The following is a 24,848-nucleotide window of genomic DNA, read 5'->3' on the forward strand; positions in this document are numbered from 1 at the left end:
CCACCCTGGAGGGGCTGGTCACCCGTGTGGTGTGTGTAGAGAGATGGCACCACCGTGGAGGGGCTGGTCATCCGTGGGCTGTGTGGAGAGAGACGGCCCCACCCTGGAGGGGCTGGTCACCCGTGGGCTGTGTGGAGAGAGACGGCCCCACCCTGGAGGGGCTGGTCACCCGTGGGCTGTGTGGAGAGAGAGTGCACCAGGAAGCCACTGTCAGAGAGTGGAGCATAGGAGAGCCACACAGAAGGTGGAGGAGGTGGTGAGGAGGCAGTACAGCTCAGAGTCCACACCGGAGAGGACCAGAAAAGAGGGGACAGAAGATGGAAGGGGCGGTCAGCCGAGTGGAGTTCACGAAACTCTGTGAATGGATAAAATCTGGTGTTAAGGTAACATTTTGACTAAGACAAAAGTAACCACAACTCATCATCTTAGAATCCTAATTTGACAGTTTGTTATTCCCATTGTAGTTACACATATGTAACTGTGAAGTTCTTTAATGCAAAATGCCAACACTCGCCATAAATAGCACAGCATTTCAAAAATAATTTTCAAATCCAAAACTGTCTGCGACTCTTAAAAGTTCGTAATGTGTAAGTGCTTAGTAACTTACCTTTCATATCTGCAGTGTCTTACCCAACATTATATCATAGATTTAGGCCTAGAAATTTGGAGCCAGTGGTTTCAACTGATCTGTGGTTTCACAAATGAAGACATCTCGATTTAATGGCTCCAACAGCCACACGGCTGCATCCCCTGCTGCAGACTTAGACTGACCACAGGAACATCTCAGCATCAGGATGTCCAGTGGAGGCAGGCTTGTGATGCTTTCAGCATCAAATGACCTCTGGAGTTCTCCAGCCAAACATGACTTACCTTCTGCCATAAGAGGGTGAAGACATCTGAATGTGAAGGATGATGTGTGGTCAATGACACTGTCACCAAGTCACCAATGCTGTCCTTACCCAGACCCACTGGGACCCAGCCATTGTAATAATAATGGCATTGCCATTATTACGAAGTGAGGACACAGGTGGTTGTCCCTGCATACAGAGTGCCTTGTGATACACTAGATGAGAGCGACCAATGATTCCTTCTCCCAGGGCACCAGAATGGGGAAAGATCATGTGGTTTGGGTAGCAGGTGGACCTGGTTTAGAATCTTACTTGGCCACTGGCCCGGTTTGTGGCCTCAGCCAGGTATTGTCATCTTGAGTTTCAATTTCTTTATCTCCAAAATGGAGAAGAAATGTAACTTCTGTCTCAGGATGGGTGAGGGGAAATGATGAGGTAATGTGCATTTACTGCCTGGTGATTGATACATCACTTCTGGGTTTACCTTGTCAAGACGCTCTATTCCCTAGACACATTGTTAAGTAGCAAGTAACCCTAATTTCCAGGCTTCACCCAGCCTCGCCTGGCCCGCAGACGTGTGCTCACCTGTTACGGTTGCACATGGTGGACAAAGGCTTCTGACCAAACCAACAGGAGAGTGGTTTTCAAATATGAGGAAATGGGCAAAGGTTTGTCAGCTGGCCAAAAATAAGTGCGTGGAGATGGATTGATTAGAAATCAGTTTTTCCAGTAAATAGTTTTGTAATTAACTGATTCAGTAACACCTACTTGACTTTGACAAATAACATCTAATTGTTTATTATTCTCATCCTTATGGTTAAAGATTCAGCAATGCCCATGACTTGCTCAGACTAAGGGAGCAGCATTGTATAATTGAGTTAGGATACATAATCTGATGAATACAGTTGATACCAACAATCATTAAAATGCTAAATGAGTGAGGAAGCCTCTATGTGTACATGTGTTTTTCACCTCTTCACTTCCCATTCCATTGTTTTAAAAATATATCTGATATCTTTAAATCTTTTTGTGGATTATCAGTTTTTAAAAACAGCCATTCTTTTAACTCTCTCAGAAGCAGCCACTATTAAAATTGCTTAAATATAAAACAAATATGCAAATAAATCATCACAATATAGTTGAATCAGTAAAATGGGCATAATGTGCTCATCAGTGACAAACTAGCTTTCTTATTAATTTATCATTTTAATGAGTCATATTCATGATTATACGATGCTATGTCATGTTATCCCAATACTATGCCAGAATTTGCTCCAGTCATTCACACATTTAAAATTCAATGTATCAAGAGATGATAACTCAGAGAAAAATTAAAATTAAAAATTCTCTGAAATCACATCTTTGAAGTACTATCATAGACTGATGCCTGTGCCAGAGTGAGGCTACAGATTATAGTCTATACTAAATCGATTCTTTGGAATTTTTTAATATCATCTGTACCAGCCCAGTTGTGTGTGTGTGCGTGTTTGTGTGGGTGTATGTGTATAGAACCACATTAACTGAAACTTACACATACCAAAACTCTGTCTTCACTTTGCACAGGTCCACAGCAAATGAGATAATAGTGATCACAGCATCAAACCCACAGTGCTGATATAAACAAGTTTTAGTTAATATAGCACTGCACAAAGGATTGCCTTTCTCCCCCTACCTTCATCTGTGTGTGTGTATGTGTATGTGCGTGTAATTTCTATAAGCATATATGCATAAAGAAAATTCAACCTTATTTATTATATTATTTACATGTTATTATATATTCTGATTTTAGTCTTTGTTCTTCCATTTTTTGAATGGAGTGTGTTAAAAATCTCTAGCAAAAAAAAATTATTTTTTCATACTATGACAAGGTAGCTTGAAAAAAATTAATCGGTATCTACCTTCACTTTTGTAAATTGTGTACTTGTAGATGCTAATGCTGCTTCTTAGGTGCATAGATGTTTGTGATGTTTATATATTTTTCCTGCATGGATTATTACAGATTATTATCACGGATACGTCTATGTTCCTTTTGTTACTCTTTGCCAGTATCTTTTTTCTTCTGCTACATACTTGCTTGAGCTATCATTCTTTTCCCTTCACTTTCAGTCTTTCTCTGTCTTTTTTCAAGTGTCTCTCTTTGTGTGCGCCTTTTTTTCCATTGTAGAAGTCTCTGACTTTTAATTGGTTAGGAAAGCATATTTACGTTTGTTGTATTTACTGTTATATTAGGACTTATTTTTGCTGCCTTTCTTTATATTCTTTATTGAATGTATTTTCTTTGGTTTCTCTCTTGTCCCTTCCACTGGATAGATCTGTTACTTTAAAAGTTATATAATTTCTGATTATTCTTTTCCTGTATATTTGACATCTTTGTTCTTGGTATCTTTTGGGGAGATTTCACCAGAACTCATGCAGTGTAGTAGGATAAGAGCAGGATAGATAGAAGCATGACTATTATAGCCAGATGAACAGCACCCATGCACTGGATCCTATGGGAAAGCGCTATATGGTTAGGTAAGGATGGAAAACTCTGTCTACACTGCCCCACTCTTAGAGAACTTAGAGAACTTAGAGTTCTCAGTATATTAAATATTTGAGAAGTCTGGAGTAGAGCAACCCACTGTATTTTGTTTAACCCGGAATTACCTACACTTTCTTGAGCAAGAAACACTTTATTTCCCAATATTTGTTCCAGTTCTGGAAACCACACACTAGACATTATAGAAAATTATAAACTAAGTACAGAACTTAACTCCTGCCCTTAAAAATATTTAATATTCAGAGTCTTGAAATTTAACATTTTAAGGCCAAGGCTAAAATTATCTTTCTGGCTAGATACCTACACACAGGAACTCCCAGAACTACTCCCACCAACTCCTGAAGAATTAAAGATTTTCCCATATGTCATGCACCCTATTACAATCTAGAAAAGTTGATGCTGCATTTCTTAGTTAAGGCACAAACAGAACTTTTGTGTCCAAAAAAACAATCTGAAGGAAAAGCCACAGAGGAGGAGAAAGTGGCAGTGAATTGAAGGAGCTCTTCTGCGATTTTGTCCTTGGAGTCCCTTCCTAGTATAAGAGAACAAAGCTTCTACATCATTGACTTAGTGGTATCAAAAGGCAATATCCCCATATCCCTATCCTACTGTTGAGTAAAGTCATAGTCAGTCCAGCCACAGCAGGAGCATCCTTGGAGATTTTTCTGAGATTTGGCTGTCAGAAGGAATGAGTTCCTCTGAGAAATGGAAGCCACGTTGTATTTTCTCTGATGGGGTTGGAAAACTAGAATAGTGGATTGAATTTCCTTTTTATCAACGATGGGCTCCCTTTCCCCATTCTGCTCTTAATAGCAACAGCATTTTTATTGTCTGCTCTTCTATTTTAGATGGTGGTGTGGAAAGCATAGCTACAGTTTTTATTTTGAAGACAAATTGAGAGAAAGTATATTTCTTATTTCTCAGGTTTGTTTCTGCAAGTTTCATTAGGACTTTGTGATTAAAATTTTAAGAATCAGCAAAAATATTCTTTCTATTATTTTCTGTGGAACAGGAGGTAGAATTCTATACCCCAGAAGAAATACAGATCATTCAGCAAATGGAGTCATTTTTTGAGGAACTTGATACATCTCTGCATGTTCTGTACAAAATGTATAATGACAAAATTTTAAATAATACTGATATAAGCTAATGTTCCAGGTTATTATTAATGGTTTTATACATTATCATAGGGTTTTGCAGTAGGGGCCCTATTTTTAGCCTCGATTCTAAACAGAAATAGCTGCTTACATATCTGATAACTACCTGTATGTCAGCCATTACAAAAATTTTGAGATACACAAAAATCAAGAAATTTAAAATCTGTGCAGATGGAAACAAATGAAGCCCTCCCGGCAACACCAATAAGCCAAGCCAGCTGGAACTTGCATGGGCAAATCAGAGAGGATGCTGTCAACTGTGTTTCTTGGAAGTGAAATAATGGGGCACGACAGTCTGTGTCAAAACTTTCGTAGTGACCCACATATTTGGTCTTGCAGTCCTCACCACAAAACTTTAAGGTTGGTACTGATATTATCCCCATTGGTCATGAAGGCTTAAATAAACCTAAGATCACATAGTAATGGTAGAGTAACAGGGGACCGTGAATATGGCTCCCACGGAAGACTTATGCCCTGACAAAGAAAGCTGAAGACAGAGTCTCCAGGGGAAGAGCCCGGGAGCAGCCATCTCCCATTATGGTGGAGAGCTTGTCTCTGCCCACTGCATCCAGGCCTGCGCCCTGTCTTCGTGAATGCCTTCTCCCAGTGAAGTCTGCTCTGTTAAAAATTACCCTCCCCAGATCCCTGTGCAACCATGTACTGGATGCTGATTCGGTCCCTTCATTTAGATAGACCTGTGCTGGACTGGCAAGGTGGAAGTGTGGGATCCTCTGCTCTTTGACCTGTGACTGCCATAAGCTTAACCTTGAAAAACCAAGCTTTTATCCAGGAGAGCCCTAGTGCCTACTCTAGAGCCCTGCTCCCTGGGCATCAGCAGGCAGTGGGGTGATGGTGGCAATAACCTTCTCCACTTGCCCCTGGCTGGTTGCTGTCTTTGTGGGTGGAGGGGCAGCGGCTCCAGCCTGCACAGCAGCCTTCTGCTCCCCAGCTTGCAGCTCCTGTACTGAGTTCTAGTACTCAGAAGGCCCCATCTTGGCCTTTCTGAGTGAGGCACAGGCAGCAGCCTCATTGGGGATCAGTTAGGCAGTGCTATTCTAGGGGATGTTTCTAGAGGCCTAGGCTAGAGTCCATCTCTCCAAGATTGAAGTCCCTTCCAGTGTGAAATATGTAGACAGACTCTGTTTTTCTGCCTCTGACCTGCCCATACACTTGGTTTCCTAAGCAAAGACTAGCTCTTCTGACAGTTGGTGACAAGCACCTTTAGGGAAGGGGTTGGCCTCCCAGCAGAGATGATCCAGGCAAGAATATAGAAATATAGACTATCCTATTTTCTTGTATGTTAGTTGATACCCAGTGTTATTACTAGTGTGAGGGAAGGGGATTCTTAGGACCAATTGCCAATCTCTTAAAATGTGCTGTGTCAAATGTGCACAGCAAAATATATGTTTTTCTCATTAAAATGTGTGTCATTTTATTACCTTCATCAGCCTTTTCTGACTCTTCCCACCCACCTCCAAGTTATTGTAGGCCCCCACTTTGCAGACGAGGAGCCTAAGGCTATAGAGGTAACACTACTGGTAAATGGCACAAAAGGCCTCAAGATCCAGGTCCCTTGGCTTTTCCTTGACATTTAACCCATTATTATACTTTTTATATTCTAGTGAGACTACCTGTTTTCTTGAACAAATGTCCAAATAAGTCAGAAACTCCCTGAGACCATAGACCGTGTCTTGTTCACCAGTGTACCCCCAGGGCTTACATAATGGATCAAAGTACCCACAACACCTCATCGAATGCATGAATGAACATCCTCCTTCCAAGTATTATTGCCTGTGAATACTCAACTGTGACTATTAAAGTGAGTATTTCAGTGATCAGAGTGGATAAATTCGGGTAAATACCATCCCCTGAAGAATTGCTATAATGAGGCAAATTTCTACCTGCATGTGAGGCTTGTTATATCTGTGCTGAAGACCCAGGGAGCTAGGAAAATATTATGCCTTTTTTCAGAAATGAGGCAATTACTGTAAAAGACGTATTGTGCAATCATCTTAGTAACCCAAACAGGGCTGTGAACACACACTGTGAATATAAAAACAGGCAAATTTTGCAAGCAAGTGATTTTCCAAAGGATACAAACAGTTCTTGCCATTAATAAAGCAGTCAGCTTTGCCCAGTCCTCTCTGCCAAAGGGGCAAGCAAAAATGTGCAGTCTGCAAAGCCAGTTATAGGTACAGTTACCAGTTATCTCCTGTAATCCTCCACGTGTTACTGGACGAAGAATGTCCAGCCACCTGTCACTGTCTAGCCAACATGCAGATGGAGTTTAGGTCCAAACAAGTTTTATTTTCAGAAGGCCAGTGATTTTGGAGAACAGGGAGCGTAATCTCTCAATTCTGTTATGCCTCAGTTATAATTTTAATAATTTTTATAATGGGAATACAGGGAAAAACTAGAAAAGTTTAATTTTATCTGAGAGAAAACAACATCAAAGTCTTTGCTCTAACGATGGAAAATGTTTAAATAACATAAAGGTAATTTTCACCTTAACAAAATATCTAAGAGAATCATCATATTATCAAGCATCATATTACCAAAGTAACTTTTACTTTACTAATATCACAATACCTATTGTCTGTGTATGACTATTTCCTCAAAGTCTCCTGAGACAAACATCCCCACAAGCATAGTGAAACCGTAACTAGATAATCCAGGTGGCAAAATAATGCACCTTAATGAGAATAACATAAATTTTGCTGTCCACGTTTAAACACAACACATTTTAAGGGATTGGCAATTGGTCCTGAGAAGTATCCCCTTCCCTCACACTAGTAGTAACATTGGATAACAAACATCATATAAGAAAGCAGCCTAGTCTATATTCTTGCCTGAATCATAAAGCAGCTTAGCTTCTGAGACTCCACCTTGCAGATGGCTTTTCTGACTTCACATGTAAGGTGGACGTTACTATAGCCCCCCACTTTGCAGATGAGGAGCCTGAGGCTGTAGAGGTAATGCTACTGGTAAATGGCACCAAAGTCCTCAAGAACCAGGTCCCTTGGATTTAAGCTCAGTCGCATTTGCATGTCATCCCCGTCCATTTCTCAGTCTGGCCAGACGCACCACGGAGCAAAAAGGACAACATGGCTGCTTCCCTCCCAGCAGAGCCAGGGCTCTGGGCCTGTCCTCAGGAGTTTTGCTTCAGCTTGTCCTGCCAGCCCCTCATTGGATTTGGACTCTCAAAACGTGGTTGTTCCCACAGCTTCAGATCCACCTTGTGCAGTGGAAACTACAAGAGCCCCATAGAAGATCAAGGTAACATTCATATGCCCATCTCAGTCTGCACTGAAAGTGTGGGGCCTAGAGCCAGGAGGTGACAGTCAGCTTGGTCTTCTTGGGTCTGTCCTCCTAAGAATGCTGCATTCCTCTGCAGGCACCAGCTTCAGAGGACATCAGTGGGTTGTGGTGTGATGAGCGGAGAAACAGCAGGTGGTGAGACCACAGATCACCCACCAGCTCTTCCCAGACCTCCCAGGCAGCTGCTCCCCCAGCTCAGGCCTTGGACCCAGTGTCAGATGTTCACCCTGCCTTCCAAACACCCACCCTTGTTCTCCACCTCGTGTCTCTTTCCATCCCCTGGGGGTCCCATGCCCTTACAGGATCCTTCCTTGTCACTCTCTATCACAACACTACTCTTTTCCTTTGTATCTCCTATCACAAGTTACAGTAATGCATTCCTTTGCTTAGTGTTCAAAGCCTATCCTCTCAATTGTTTGTGACACCTTTAACTTGGAAGAGACCATGTTGGTGTTACCCAACCCCATTGCCAGGTACCCTCCCCAGTGCCCTGCAGATGGTTGGATTTCAAGTGTGAAAGGAATAAATGAATGTATGAGTGTGTGAGGGAGGGAGGGGGAGGCTTCTGGGTGAGTCCTGTGAGCAGGATGATTATGATGTTGGGGCAAGAGAGGAGATAGTGAGAAGTGGACACCAAATGGGAAGCATTACTGGACATTTCCTTTATGTCTCATCATCAGTCTCCAGTAGAGATCAGCTCATAAAAGCTTTAGGAGGAAGATTTTTGAGCTGAAATTCCACACATATAAGAGCTATTCAAGAGTGAAATGAATCATTTCTCTATTTCTGGGGGTACTCAAGAAATACCTAGATGATCTCTTGCCAGGAGTATTGTGTGGGGAGGAGATTCTTTCATTAAAAAGAGTTTGGTTCCAGTGGTGGCATAGAGGGATGCTTCTTCTGTCTTTGTTTGTTCTGAGACAGGGTCTTGTATCACATGGGCTAGAGTGCAGTAGCATCATAACAGTTCATTGGGATCTCAAACTTCTGGGCTCACGTGATTCTCCTGCCTTAGCCTCCCAAGTAGCCGGGACTTTGGATGCATGCCACCACGCCTGGCTAATTTTTCTTTGTTTTGTAGAGTTTGGGGATTTTACTATGTTGTCCAGGCTGGTTTGATACTCCTGTCTCAAGCAATCCTCCTGACTCAGCCTCCTAGAGCGCTGGGATTGCAGGTGTGAGCCAACATCCCTAGCTGCTCCCAGCCAAGTGCTTTTTCTTCTGTTGAGCTGAAAGCAGCACTCATATCCTTTGTTCTTTTTCTTTTTTGCCCTAAATATGCTGTTGATTGATATATTTCTCTACTCTTCTTTCTTCTTCTGGGGATATAGATGAGGTCTTGTCCGAAAACTTTCTGGACTATAAGAACCGTGGAGTCAATGGTTCTCATCGGGGCCAGATCATCTGGAAGATCGATGCCAGCTCTTACTTTGTGGAGCGTGAGTATTTCTACCACTTTTGTTGCTTGGCAAACTTGGACGAATTCAACTGTTTTGTTCTTTGTTCTGTTGCATTTCTCCTCTAGGAAATGTACCATGAGAGATATCGCTATAACAAGATCCTTAAAAATATTTTCAAGAGGGAGTAGTGAGATCTCACTACTATTTGGATAATAGCCATCCAGGAGGCCCCTGCTTTAATACCAAGAAAAAGTTTGGTTCATATTTGCAAGCCACTGAACTCAGGACCCTGTGGCTCATGGCCCTTAACTTTCTCCATTCCCACCAGTGCTGCTTGGGGTGGTCTCCACTTTGCTGGTTTGATCTTGTCTTCTCGACAGGTCACCTGTCCTCCAGTTTTGTCTTCCTTTGACCCAATCCTTCAAGACCCTGTGCCCATGGCCCTAGCATGTTGACTACATTCCCCGTTGTCCCCTGACCTCTTGCTCTGGCTACAATGCCTCAGGATGGGATGGTAACTTAGTACTGCCAGCCTGTTCCTCTAATTTTTGAGGTACTGGTATTTCTGGAGGTACAAATTTGTTATCATGTATCTTACCAAGATAAATTCTCAAATTTTGTCTGGTCTTTGAAAAAAAATCATTTTCAGGGTTATGACAAGACTTTTTCTATGCCATACTGGAATATTTCTCATTGCATGAAGAAACCCCTAGACATGTGTACATGTGGGCTTGACTGAAGGAATGAACAAGTTACTTATGGTCCATAAAGGAATGAACAAGTTACTTATGGTCCATAACGCCTTCTTGTCCACTTGGGCACGAAAGAATGTTTGGTGTACAAAGCCCTTCATCTACTGCTAGTTCTTAGATACTTATTCAAGGTCACGTGTCTGAAAGTAAATGGAATACTCTGTTATACCAGCTATCCTAGTCTCAGAAGAAAAGATACATGACTAGGAATCTGAAGTTATCCATTATTATTTGCCTGAGATCCAAAGAAATCTATATCATCAAGCATTTTCATTTGGCTTTATTTTCATTCATTCACTTTGTAGATATTTTGTAGGACTTAATACTACAAGCGTTATAGATGCGAAGATGAAAAGCTTGGTGTCTGTCTTTCCAGGGTTCATGGTGTCTTTGCCCCCAGCAATGGTATCAATACCTCTTTTTTGTGTTGGCTCGTGCAGAATGAATAGACAATGAGGACGTTTGGTGCTAACAGAGCATGGAGAAATCATGATTTTATGAGATATGGTTGTTGGCCCTCAGCTTTGAGATAGATAAGTAGAATAAAATTCCCAACAAGAGGTTTTCTTTACCTTCATCCCTATCTCCTAGACTCTGGCTTTTCTCCTCTCTAATCCATCCTTCACAATGACATCAGACAAAATGCCTTAAACTCAGTTCTGCTGCCATCTCCCCAAAATCTTCATGGCCCTTCCTCCCCATTGTGTCAGGTGAAATCTCTCTGCCTGGCTGCCAACCCCCAACACAAACTCACCCTCTGCCCTCTGCCCTCCTTCTCCATTCTCCCTAGCAGACTGTCTCTGCCCTGGTCATCCTAATCTCGCCCCTCCCTCACAAATAGCATCATTAACATAAGATACATGGGCATTTGGGGTGTCAGGATGGCTCCAAAAACTGGTACCTAATATAAGCCTCCTAAATTCCAGTAAGAACATAAAGGATGAAAACCGGCATTCTCAATGATTATTAGACGTAACAATGGACTGTACACACCAATCCACACTGGAAGTTTGTTGAGAAAGTGTTTCCTTCCTTACTAAGTACCTATTTTCTTCCTTTGGGTTCTAGTTAATTGAAAAAACAGACACAAGAACTCAATTTAGGACCACAGTACAACAGCCACTCTTAATGGTGCACAAGCACAACTTGCAAGTTTTTATCTTTCTAAAGTAAACAAGAAGTTATGAAAAAGGAAACCTCAGGGTGGGAATTTCAATATGCCTGACTCAAAGCCAACAGCCAGTGACCATGTTCCATAAAGCAGTGTCTCCCAACCTTTTTTATCTCACAGCACACTTGAACTTATAGTTAAACTTCCATGGGACACTTAAATTATGTTGACCAAAAAAAAAAAAGAAGAAGAAGAATAAAAAAAAGAATATACTTGCTGCACTTTGAACTTTTGAAAATCTTTTAATTAATGATCTTTAAAAATTTTTGCAGCACAGTTAAGATCCTCTCCTAGCACACCACTTGAAAATCACTGCAATAAAGCCAATCCCTTCTACACTTTGATATTCTAATATAAGATCTCCTGTCTGCCCATCTGCAGGAGCCAGTGTACAAAAAAGAGGGGATTTGTGTCATAAGTTAATCCTGCAATAGTGCTATTCCTTCAAAGCAGTTTTTCAAAAGATTTCTCTGACATATACATCCCATCACGTATATTTCTCTATAATGAAGAAATGTTTCAAATAATTGTCTTCATCAACAGTTTGAAGATATTTGTATTTTAGACATTATAATATAAAATCATTAGAAAGACATTATATTATAAAATCAGCACTTCATAATATATGAACATTGTCATAATTTTAATTGACAATTAAATTGTTTAATTAACAATTTCACCCAATTGTCATAATTGACTGAAAGCATATTCAAACTTGGTCAAGTAGCAGTGTCTTATAAAAATGAATGACTTGTCTCAGTGCCTGTAGCTTAGCAGTCAGGGCACTGGCCACATACACCCAAGCTGGTGGGTTTGAACCTGGGCCTGCCAAACAACAATGACAACTACAACAAAAAAATAGTTGGGCGTTCTGGTGGGTGCCTTTAGTCCCAGCTACTTGGGAGGCTGAGGCAAGAGAATCATGTAAGCCCAGGAGTTTGAGGTTGCTGTGAGCTATGACGCCACAGCACTCTACCAAGGGTAACATAGTGAGACTCTGTCTCAGAAAAAAAAAATGGCTTCAAAGAGCGTGTTCAAAATAACTCAAAGTTGAACACTTTAGAAAAATGACATTTATAAAAATGTTTCTGTACAAATTTGAGAATATTCTAGTCCTCAATAAACCTACTGAAACTAGCAATGTTCCAGTGTTTTGGGAAAGTGGATAAAAGTGAAATAGGGAAGCAGATAATTATACTTTACCAATACATCAAATGACTGATCTATATACTAAGAGTGAATTATTCAATACCAATGTAATATACTTTATCAAAAAAGTAAATGTTTATCAAGACAAAGTTTAATTGAGCTTACAAATGATTAGACTGTTAACTCAGGGCACACTTATAAATTAAACAAACTAAAATTCTATAATGAATTATAGCTTTTAGAGTTTGAATATATTAAAATTATAATTTATACACTATATAAATTTATATTTTTATATAAAAAATTTGTATTTTCAAAAATATATCATTGAGAAGGTGCCAAATTAACAAGTGGAGAGAGATGGATGTACAAAATGTTCTAATCTATCTGGTCTTCATTCATGCACCAAACCATCAGAGTCCTCTAGCTATAATTAGAATGCGGAAATCCACACCATTATCCAGAAGGTTACAAAAGTTTTTGCTGTGACTCATGAATAAAACTCTTTAATGTCTTCTAGTAGTACTAAACACATTAATCTAATCAGTAAATTATACTTTTTAAAATTTATTTATTTATTTCTTTTTTTATTAGTTCTCTGATTTTAATAGTTAGGGGGAAGGTTATAAAATAAAACAAACAACACAGAACCTCATGACTGCCTCAGTGAACCCAGGGATACAGAAATGTAAACAAAAACAGAGCTTCCAAATAATGCTATTTTATGGTAGATAACTTTGAAAATACTGCAGCTCCCCAATCTAGTAAATAAAACAAGTCCTCAGAATCTGTGCACATTTCAGAGCATAATCTAAGGCTGCTTCTGCGTGGCTGGGGCTTGGTCTCAGAGGCTGCCCAGCCAGCTGTGTTGTGGACCTCTTTTGTGTGCCTCTCTTGCTCTCTGGCAGGATGGCTCTAACCCCTGCCTGTCTTTCCTTTTCCACAAAACACACACCCCCATAGGCCCCCATTCCTGATATCAGCAGGAAACACAGTTGTGCCAAGGGGGGCAAGCAGCCTGGGATGACTCTCTCCATAGGCACTCAAACCCCAATTTGGCCATCTGAAGAGCAGTCAATAAGAAAACTACAAATAGGATTTGGTAACCATCTAATACTCTCCTCTGGAAGTTTCTGATGTGTTGGTTCTTATCTGCCCTAATTTTTGCTACTGTGCTAAAGTTTTTCAAACAGGAAAAGGGGTGGCCTTCCAGCCTAGCATTACACAGGTCTTATACTTCAGGCAGAGGACTGGTGTCAAAGACTAACCATGCCACCTGGCTGACCCCTAAAGCCCAGTGGTGTACATCCTCAGCCTCAGAATGGCCAGTTACTCCATGAGCAGTCAGTGATCTGTCATCAGGGGGCAAATAGGCTCCTTAGGGGGCAAATAGGCTCCTCAGGTCACATGGGGCTCCACTCCAAAGGATGGGGAGGGGCAGAGCCCGGAGGGCAGAGGGAAGATGGAACAGTCACCTCCAGGGCAGGGCTAAGGGACTGTCTTCAGTTAAATATTTCAGTATACTCTCTTTAAATCATAAATGATTTGTCTAGATTTTCAGTATTGGAATATGACATAAGATCATTCTTTCTACTTGGGTATCAAATTAAAATAATAAAATAGAATGAATTTTTCCTTTTATTTTTATGTTTTTTAAATTTTTCTCTCTTTTTTTTTTTAATAAGAGTGGAAGTGTATTTCAGATAACCTGGAGTTTATAAGGTTTTAATAGCACTTTTCCTTCTGGGGTAATAATCCAATTTAGAAGTAGGTAATTGCTATTGATTTATACAGTTTCTTTAAATGGCCTAACTAAACCAGGTTTTAAAGGTACCATCAAAATTAGAAGTGTTCTAAACAAATGTTTTCTGTACTATCCAAGGAGTTACATGCTTGATAAAAATACAAAAGAAGGCTCAGCACCTGTGGCTCAAGTGGCTAAGGCGCCAGCCACATACACCTAAGGTGGCGGGTTCAAATCGCCAGCCCTGGCCCGCCAAACAACAAAGATGGCTGCAACCAAAAAATGGCCAGGCGTTGTGGTGGGTGCCTGTAGTCCCAGCTACTTGGGAGGCTGAGGCAGGAGACTTGCTTGAACCCAGGAGTTGGAGGTTGCTGTGAGCTGTGATGCCATGGCATTCTACCCAGGGAGATAGCTTGAGGCTCTGTCTCAAAAAAAAAAAAAATACAAAAGAAAATAAGGCTTGAATTATTTCCTATTCTCTGGCATAATTTTTCTCTAGTGGCCCCCTGGCTATTTGACTATAGTAGTAATTGCTATAATATGAGAACTGTAAAGAAACAAATTTTTTTCCCTTTTTTCTTTTTTTATTGAATGGTAACTGTGTACATTGATGCACTTTGGGGGGGTACAGTGTGGTGTTTTCACACACAATCCATGACATTTCCATCAAACTGGTTAACATAGCCTTCATGTAACTTTCTTAGTTATTATGTCAAAACATTCATATTTTAATCCTGGCTAAATATAGAGCTGATGAAATTTTAACTTTACCCATCTTATCAAAATCTTACAATACCATATCATTGTAGAAACTCAGTTATTAACTTTAATACATGCAGCTGGGCTCAGCTAGCAACCACTGACCTTCAGGAGTTACATAGTCCTTGCTGATGTGTCCTCCTATCGGAGTCCTTCAAAATCCGGGCTAGACTTGCCCAGAGACACTGAAGAAATGAGGTGATCCTGAAGAGAAGAAGATCCTGAGGGTCAAGATCTCTGTCTTGATCTCTGGCTGGATCTGCTCTGTGTATTTCCCTGCTGGTCATGTTTTTAATAAGAACCGAGCAGCGTGCCCAGCTGACCACTGAGCACAGCAGCACTCCCACAGGGGCCTGGCTTCTCTGCCCGCTCTTGTGTTCTCATCACCGTCTGCTTACAGCTGTCCAGACACAGACAAGAAATCTAGAATCATTTTCAACTTCTGGGCCCTGCTGTAGCATCCTTCTCCCTGGTCAGCACCTCCTGCTCACAGGACCTGTCTCTCCTGTTGGGTCAGTCTCTCAGATTCAGCCCATGTCTACCCTCACTACCTAGTGTGGAAATCTGACATGGATTCACACTCAGATTACTGCCCACTCTGGCTTTAAAATCCCCTGCTCATGTCAGAAGAACGTCTCTCAAACCCCTTTTCAGCATATCATTTCCAAATCCCTTCTCATAGCTTCATCTGTCTGGTCTATTCAAGCTGCTATAACAGAATAACTTAGACTGAGTAATTTATACATGCTATTCTGGAGGCCAGGAAGTCCAGATCTGGTATCTGGTAAGGGCCCATTCTTCTTCAAAGGTGATGCCTTTTCCTGTGTCTACACATGGCAATAGGGATCAAAGGTATTAATGTTGTTTAAATTATCATCCCAAATTTAAAAAACACACAGTGGTCCCAAATATACCTAACAGAAAATCTAATCAACTAGTCCTGCAGTAAATTTATAATGACACCCCCTTGAACATGGCCAGGTGAGCTTTACTCAGGTGGGGTAATCAGAATCTGCTTCCTCACTGAGCTTGAACAGGTGGTTCCCATGAGACGCAGTAGGATAACCACAGTGATTTGTGATCTCAACACCCCCGACTCCCATTGTGGTTCTCTGGACTCCAAGATTCTGTTTCTTCATCTACAAAGTGAAAGTAATGTAGGTCCCCACAAGGTGTTCCCATGAAGATGTACTAACAGCACAGGTGGCATGCCCAGCCTGGAGGCTGGAACAGTGAGCACTCAGCCAACAGAGGGCTGTGAACTTGGGATGGCAGGTGTCCCACTGAGAGGAGTCATTCAGCTTTGATTTCAGCTCTGGAAACGGACAAATTGGTGTGTTAGTGACAACTATGACTTGAATACCTGCATGCTGAGAGTTTTCTGTGGGGAAATCCTTGGCAGCCCAAGTTGGAGACCAAAGGGCACTGAAGGAAAAGCAGGGTCCCAGGGGGTCACTGACTTCCTTCCCTAGCATTGTGGGTGAGCCACTCCCCTGAAGCGATGCAGCCAGAGCCAGGGCAAGCTTGCTGGGGCCAGAGGCCCTGGCTCCGTGCGGAGACGCAGGACTTTGTCAGGCCACAATTCAGACAGCTAAAGCAACATGTTAAGAGTTTTGTATTTGAATTTGGGCATGTTTCCACCAGGACTGCTCGGCCTTGAACACTGGTGTGGCTGAGGACAACACCTGGGCTGCCATTTTCAATTCCTGTTTTGCTACATCCAAGGAGATGGCTCAGCTTGTGCCACATTAAATGTTGGGGCTCTGAGGGTTCTAAGCTCTTCAGAACATTAAGTCTGGGGAGAACAATACAAACCCGAGCCCCATAAATCTGTGATAATGTTACCGCTTCACAGGCTTGCTCTTAAGACTAAATGTGCCTCCATACACATAATCTGCAAGATGATGGGCATTTATACGATTGTGTCTTCTTATTTTCAGCCTCCAACTCCATGGAAACCATGACTCTCCCCAACTGCCCACCCAGTTTAATACTATGCTAGAGTGAAATCATGGTTAAAACTGCACTGTATGACAGTCATAAAGTAAATTCAACATTGCTTATGTTCTTATTTGTGCTTCTTAAATTTTGAGAACAGAATATACAGAAATACTCCTGAGATTCTTTTTATTCTTCCATCTGTGTCCTTCCGACCTCAGCTTCCCCATAAATCTAGCCCTGGTCCTAGCTCATGCTCACGCTGGTCTTCTCTTGCCAATTTCCTTCAAATTCTGCATTAAAAGCCCAAAAGAAGTAATCTGACTAGCCAGAGTACTAGTCGGGCAGATTACTACAGGGCAGGCGAAGCCGAACTGTGGGGCACAATCACTTCTTACCATGACAAGCATTTCATTACATCTGGGGTCTCCAATCCACCATAGTCCATAGGGGTGGGGATCTCAGTCCTCAGATGAAATATCAAGCATCATTAGAGAAAACAACTAGAAAAAATATAACCAAATCATTCGATGCAGGTTCACAGCAATACGGAAGGACAGTGCAATCTTCTAGTTGGATAGATGTCAGATGCTCCCAAAGACATGAAAACTCTCAATCAACACAAATGGTCAAGGCCCTATTAACCCAAATTTAGGGCTTTTCTGGAAAAGCCTTGAGTTGCCAAGTCAGTGAGAGACCAGTCAGATCACCTGATCCTCTTAACCTACCATGAGGCAGGTCTGCTGGGGGCCATGCTGATCTCCAGGGACTCAGATCTGGAAGCCACACTGCACTTGGGGAGACGGTACACTTGGCTCGTACTTCCTCCTACTTCCAACGGTGCCTTGTGTGAAGTGGTGTGAAAAGGAACCCTATCCTGGCTTTGGCACAAGGACTTGATCACCACCAAGGTGTAGACTTGGCCAGTGGGAAGGAAAGACTGGCCTTGAGGACAGTGGTGAGGAAATCTCCCACAAAGGACAAAGGTACGCAGGAGCTGGCTGGGGTGAGGGGGTGAAGTAGGCAGGGTGCCCAGAGGCTGAAGAGACAGAATTCTGTGAGACAGAATTGACAAAGAAAAATTCCTGGGGAGCAGTCTGGAGTCAGAGGTTCCGGGTAGTTTAGATGAGTACCTGCAAAACACGGCAGAGATATTGAAATGCTCTGTACTGCCCGAATTTCGGGGGTCCCCCACAAATCACTCCAAGACCGAGTCAGATGCAAAAGCAAGAGGCAAAGTTTATTTGCAAGCTCGAGCTTGGGCTCTCTCTGACCATGACACAGCAGGAGAGCAGAGAAGCCCCGACTCTAAGATGGAGGGAGATTTTAAGGGTACAGAAAGGAAGAAGGGAGGGGTAGAGGGCTGAGGGTAAGCTGATAGGGGCTCAGGGTGCAGGGTGGTACTTGTCTCAAGCTGATTGGTCTAGGGTTGGGTTCCTATCACTCCAGACAGTACCTGTCTTAAGCTGATTGGTCTAGGGGCTGTTATCACTCTGGGCAGATGTTGCTCAAGGTCCTAGGGCTGTGATGGGGGAGAAAGCTTGTTAACTCAATACCTCTGGTATGCAGCTTCAAGAAAACAAGCAGGCTGTAAAATGGAGTTTTAACAAAATGGAGTTAGCTTGGCCCTTACAGCTCTAGGTAGAAAAAGTATCCTGGTTCAACTTGCATTCTAGAAGCTTCATCCCAATAGCAGTTGGAGCATGGGCTATAGGGCACTGACACTGGAGATCTGAAACCACCAAGAAACTATGTCATAAAAGGAGGGAGTGGTAAGAAGTACCTGGAATGAGCAGAAGGGAGGAGGCTGAATTAGAAAGCAGCCTGGGGGCAGCACCTGTGGCTCAGTGGGTCCGGCACCAGCCCCATATACCAAGAGTGGTGGGTTCAGACCCGGCCAAACTGCAACAAAAAAATAGCCAGGTGCTGTGGCGGGTGCCTGTAGTCTCAGCTACTTGGGAGGCTGAGGCAAGAGAATCGCCTGAGCCTAGGAGTTGCTGTGAGCTGTGACACCACAGCACTCTACAGGGCGATAAAGTGAGACTGTCTCTACAAAAAAAAAAAAAATAATAAAGAAAAAGAAAGAAAGGAAAGTGGCCTGGGAAGTGAAGCCAGCCAGGTACAGGAGGGACTGGGTGTGCCCTCAGGGAAAGGGGGGCAGGCGGGAGAACCTGGGCAGCCATCATCCATGCTGAGAAGATGGGAGGGGCTCATTTGGGAATTAAGACATATCTGTGGGGCTGAAAATGTGCAATGGGACACAGGTGCTCGGGAGAAAGAGCTGGCTTCAAACAGGTGGGAAAGGAACAAGCAAGTGGTGTTGGAAGTGAGGTTGTGAAGGACTCTGCTTTGGGGAAATGCAGAGTGTTTCTGAAAGTGTGGCCTGCTGGAAACTGCAGAGGTTCACCTGGGGTAGCTGTTGGAAGCCTTCATTTTTAATGAGCAACCCACGTTAATGAGCGCTTTGCCCCTAAATGTGACGACAGTGGGAAGAGCTGAAGATGGGAGGAAAAGCAGGAATGAGGTCACTGAGTGTGGCCGATTGAGGATGGCTCCTCCCCTTGCCAGACCAGTCCACATGCCCTCTCCTTGATCCTGGGTGGCCTCTGTGACCCTGAGCTGGTTTCCACAGTGAAGGTTTGTGGTGCCAGCTTCCAGTCCAGGCCTCAAGACACTGGAAGTTGCCACTTCCTACTACTTGGGACACCTGCTTTCAGAGCCCTGAAGCAGCCATACTGGGAGTAGCCCAGGCTAGCACAGGGCCGCATGGAGAGACCATGCCTAGAGGTAACAGCCTTCCCCATCCAGGCAGAGGCCACAGCAGAGGCCCAGCCCCAGCTGCTGTCAATCAACAATATGCAAGATCCCAAGAGAGCTGCCCGGCTGAGCCCACACCTCACAGGATGTGGAGAAACTACAATAAAGGGCTGTTTTAACTGTCAGGTAACCAGAACATATCAGAGGCCAAACTGACAAGGCTCTGGGCGTGAAAGGAGGAGAAACCCATCAAGGGAGTGTTGTTGGCAGGACCTGTTGGGCGCCAGGAAGGAATCAGGGAGGACGTGGTCCAGAATGCACTGGGAGGGCAGTCACAGGGGTGCTGTGGTCTCTGTCAGAATAATCCAGGGAGGTGATGAGAAAAACTGCAGGCTAAAAGGCAGGATGACCAGTTTGTCCTGATTTTCTGGAGCTGTCCTGGTTTTAGCCCTAAAAGTCTTGTGTCTCAGGAACCTGCTCAGGCCTGGGGGCATGGCTGGTGACCTGCTGGTGAATCTGTGTTGATAAAGAAGAGAGGGTGGGAATAAAGCACTTCTCTAGCACAGCTGGCAGGAGGGTGGCCCTGAGAATGTGGCAGCACTAGAAATAGGGTCAAAGGGAGGTCTTTCATAGGTCAGGTGAGACTTGAGCGTGTTTGGGGCCTGAGTGGAAGAAGACCTGAAGATGAGAACTCAGCAAGGACGTTACACCCTCTTACAACATGTTGACAAGAGCACCATGAGATGGACATCATCACTGCCATATCTGATGAGAAAACCCTCTCTCTGAGAGGCTTGGTGGCTGATTTAACCTGGGGTTCAGAGCTGGGGATGGTGGCATGGGGGGGTTGTGTCCAGGAGCACTGCTGTGCTGTCAGCACAGTGGCAGAGTCTGCAGGATGTCGGGGCTGTGGGATGGAGGAGGGCGGATGGATGGGGGAGGGAAAGAATCAGAGAACAGCTTATGGCACCCACCTTTCCTCAAAGCCCTTGTCCAGCGAGGGGCAGGATGACCAGAAGTGTGGGAGGGCAAGTGGCAGGTGCAGGAGGGGTGAAGAGCCGGGAAGAAGGGTGTTCTGCTGACCACTCTACTGTGCTGCTTTTGTAATAAGAAGAGAAATGAGAAGAATAAGCTGGAAGAACTCAACAGTGGTTTTCCCCTCACAGATGTGGTAAACTCTGAACTCTGCAGAAAAAACAGATGTTCTTCTTACCCCTCAAAGCCACTCAGATAAAGTGAATCCCTTTTGCTCAAGATCACAGACTCATGGAGGTAGACCCCTCTTCAGGCTTGCTGAGACTCTCCAAATCTCTGTCCCCAGAGGAGGCCACTACAACATGGGAAGAGACTGCTGTGTCCTTCGTGATCTCGACATGGGTACACATAATGCTCTGTGGCAGGTGAGGGTGGGGATGGGCCAACGGTGGCAGGTGAGAAAGTAGGGCAGACAAGGGACACTGACCTAACTAGGATGCTGTGCCTGCACCTGCAGCCAGGTGGATGAGCAGCATCTGAAGGGCATGGCCAGCTGATCCCCACAGTGCCCAGTTAGACAGCCAGACCCAGATGGGAGCAAAGGTGGCTGAGGTCACTTTGGGAGGATGGCCACTGTGCTCACCTCAGGGGAACTATATGTGAGCTCCAATGTCCAAACCCTTGAGACGTCATGTGGGCTAAAGGCATTGTCCTATTGGCAGTGGTTCTCAACCTTCCTAATGCTGCAGTGTATTTTCATTATTAAAAAGGGGTCACAACCCACAAGTTGAGAACCACTGTGTTAGAGGAATGATTACAATAATCCCAGCAGCTCAACTTCTCTGAGCTCTCCCGACATGCCAGGCACCATGCTGGAGACTTTAGATACATGCCCTATTTAATCCTTCTGAAAACCCCAGATGGCAGACAGTATTATGATCCTTTTTGTTGAGGAGGAACCTGAAGCACAGGAAGGAAATGCAACTGGTGTGATATTCACAGGTAACAAACAAACAAATGGTGGGAGCAGGACCTGCGCCTAGGCAGTCTGCCTTCAGAGCTGCCCTTTGGCCTCCATGGCATTCTGACAAGACAAAAAGTAGGCCAGTGGAGCTCCCTCTACTTAGGCGGGGGCTCCACACAAGCATCTGGACCCCTGGAGGGTTGGGGTACAGGCTTCTACACCACACAGAATGTGAAGTAGGAGCCTCTCCTGGGGTCCCTACCTCCCTAGTGTGATTGGAAAGGGATTTCTCTGGGCACCAGAGTGGGAACACAGACATCACTGGGCTATCAAATCCACAGTGAGAGGATATGGTGGTGAAAATAGATTTAATACCAAACTCTACCAGGAAAGCAGCTCTGGAAGGAAGGTGAAGTTGGTTAATATATAGGCTTCCTCCCGTCCAGATGGTTCCAAGTGGGGAGCCCAGAAGGCCCCACTGTTAAGAGCTGTGGAGAAGGTCACATTAAAAGACAGACTTAGGCCACCCAGGATTTCCATCACTTCCTTGCACACAAACCCAGAATCTCCTCCATCTTCATGTATTTGCTATATATGCATGGATTTCGTTTATGTATGCATTTATAAAAGGATAACGTGTTCCCTGCAGAAAATTTGAGGAAAAGATCAAAGTAAAAATTACCCATAATTTCAACACCTAGATAACATTTTCAAAGATTTTTTTATTACTAGTAGCATAGCCCCTTACAGCAATTAATAAATATGTATTCAATTAATTAATGAATTAATTAAGCCAAGGTTCAGTATCCCAGTGCAGGAAGCAAAAGACTTATGCTCCAGGATGGCAGCCATCAAGTCTTCTCTTTCCCACAGATGGCTTCTGAGCCTAAAAAGTTGAATGTCCTCTCTAGAGGAAGAGACAGAAATATGGGCAGAGAAGGGGGGCCAGCTGTCTCTGGATCAGACTCACGGCAGGAGTGTGCCACAGGGAAAGAACAGAGCCAACTGACCTATGGAACGTAAGGAGGTAGCAGCGAGGTATCACCTTCGGAAGCAGAGGACTCCTCTCTGGTGAATATGGCCCAATCCGCGCTGGGAATCCAGCCAACCTCCTGCCTGTTCTGGGCCCTGCAAGTGGATACTAGAAGAGCAGCAGGAAGGGAAAATTTTACCTTTTTCTATTTTTTTTCCCAATTTGTACAGTTGTCCCTGAGTATCTATTGGGGATTGATTCTAGGACCCCAGAGGATACTGAAATCCACGAATGCTCAAGTTTCATAAGTAAAATGGTATCATATTTGCCTGTAACATTCTCACATAGCCTTGTATATTTTAAATCACCTCTAGATTACTTAGAATAACTAATACACTGTAAATACTATGTAATCAGTTGTTATACTGTATTGTTTTTTATTTGTATTGTTTCTATTGTGCTATTTTTAATTTTTATTATTTATTTATGTTTTTATTTATTTATTGAGACAAAATCTCACTCAGTTGCCCTGGGTAAAGTGCTGTGATGTCATAGCTCACAGCAACCTCAAATTCTTGGGCTCAAGCAATGCTCTTGGCTCAGCCTCTGGAGCAGCTGGGACTCCGGGCTTCTACCACAATGCCGGGCTACTCTTTTCTATTTTTAATAGAGACAGGGTCTTGCTCTTGCTCAGGCTGGTCTCAAACTCCTGAGCTCCAGCAATCCACTGGGCTTGGCCTCCCAGAGTGTTAATAGGATTACAGACATGAGCCACCACACCCAGTCACTATTTTTGATTTTTAAAAATATTTCCGATCTACAGTTGATTGAATCTGCAGGAGAGGAAACCCTAAACAGAGAAAGCCTCCATGTGGAGGCCAGCTGCGCATCTCTCTTTTGACCTGCTGAGCCTTTCAGCAAGCAGATGACTGTGCACAGCTGCAGCTGCTCGTGGTGAGGACAGAGATGCACTTCAGGAAGGCCTGCTCACGTGCCGTGTGTGCCTTCTGGGTACTTGTCACTGCCCCTGGGCACCTTGTCTACCTAAGGCCAGTTCAGATGTCACCCTCGGACATTCTCGCCTCAGCCAAAATGGGTCTCTAGTCAACTACAAGGCTGTTTTCAAATGAAGCCATTCACATTGTCCCACCAGCTTTGCACAGCCAAGGAGTTCATAGTCCAAATGATATAAAAACATACAAACCTCTCCCCAAATCTTCTCAACTCAGACTTCACTGTCTCACAGATTCCACTTACCCAAAGTTCAAGAGTCATTATTGTAGCCAAGAATATTGTAAAACCCTTGGCCAGGTGTGGTGACTCATGCCTGCAATCCCAGCCCTTTGGGAAGGTCAAGGCAGGAGGATCGCTTCACACCAGGAATTTGAGACCAGCCTGGGCAACACAGAGAGACCTCGTCTCTTAAAAAAATTATCCAGGCTTGGTGGTGCATTCCTATAGTCCCAGCCACTCAGGAGGATTGCCTGAGTCCAAGAGTTTGAGGTTAAGGTGAGCTGTGATCACGCCACTGTACTCAGCATAAGTGATACAGTGAGACCCTGTCTCTGAAAAGAATACTGCAAATCCTGCCAACACCAACAAAATTTATACACAAGCAACCCCTCATCCATTGTAAAGGCTGCTACTCTAAGCCTTGTTTCCCTCTTTTCAAGCGAAACCAGAGTTTGCAGAACCTGGTCCATATTTAAACCTACATTGCTGCTGCTGGCTGTTACCTTAAGGAAGTGGGCAGCCAAAAAGCAGGAGAGAAAAAGGAGAAAACCATCTTTGTTTCAGCATCACTAGAATGAACACCAGTCATTCCAGGTGTCTCAAGGCCTGTGAGCCTATAACTCAAACCAGAGAACTCACATGTTGAGGCATTATGCCTTCCAGATCCTTGGGGGAAATACACTTGTAAATACTGCTCCCTCTACCAGAGAGTGGCTATGAAACCCTCCTGTTTATTCAATATCTAGAATTTGAACCTCTAGACTTTCTTGGGACTTCCATTCCCTGTATTTGAAACCTGTCAATTAGTCTCTCTCTTTCTTCCTTCTCCTCCCATTAGTATTTACCCCTGGAAAAAAAGAGGCTTTTTTACAGTGTAAGTTTTCTGTAACACAGAACATGAATTTCTAGGGAAAATCAACTACTTAATAATGGAAAGCCTAAGTATTAAAAGACTATGAAATGTTTTTAGAGGGGAAAGAGTGGATTATGTCCATTTTTTTAAACAATCTATAATGGAATGAAAAGGCAAAAAGAGTATGGGAACATGGGGGGAAATAGTAGTTGAAATAACTGGACCTTGCTATCAGCCTGGTTACAGGCAGTTCCCAAATTAGAGAAAAATACATTTCAAGCAAAACCCATATAAAAAAATGAACATTGGCTCGGCGCC

At 43.5% G+C, this 24,848-nt stretch overlaps 1 protein-coding gene across 2 annotated transcripts in view; it reads left to right on the forward strand.

Moving 5' to 3' along the window:
• Window positions 1-24,848, forward strand: part of HECW1 (HECT, C2 and WW domain containing E3 ubiquitin protein ligase 1) — a 419,352-nt gene that overhangs the window by 187,542 nt on the left and 206,962 nt on the right. For both annotated transcript variants that reach the window (XM_003797550.2, XM_012809965.1), the window contains one exon: window positions 9,194-9,301. In XM_003797550.2, the coding sequence (XP_003797598.1) occupies window positions 9,194-9,301 (108 nt within the window). The remainder of the gene's footprint in view (window positions 1-9,193; window positions 9,302-24,848) is intronic.

The sequence above is a fragment of the Otolemur garnettii genome, unplaced genomic scaffold (genome assembly GCF_000181295.1).
Source record: "Otolemur garnettii isolate 467f Iridium unplaced genomic scaffold, OtoGar3 scaffold00119, whole genome shotgun sequence".
NCBI classification, from domain to species: domain Eukaryota; kingdom Metazoa; phylum Chordata; class Mammalia; order Primates; family Galagidae; genus Otolemur; species Otolemur garnettii.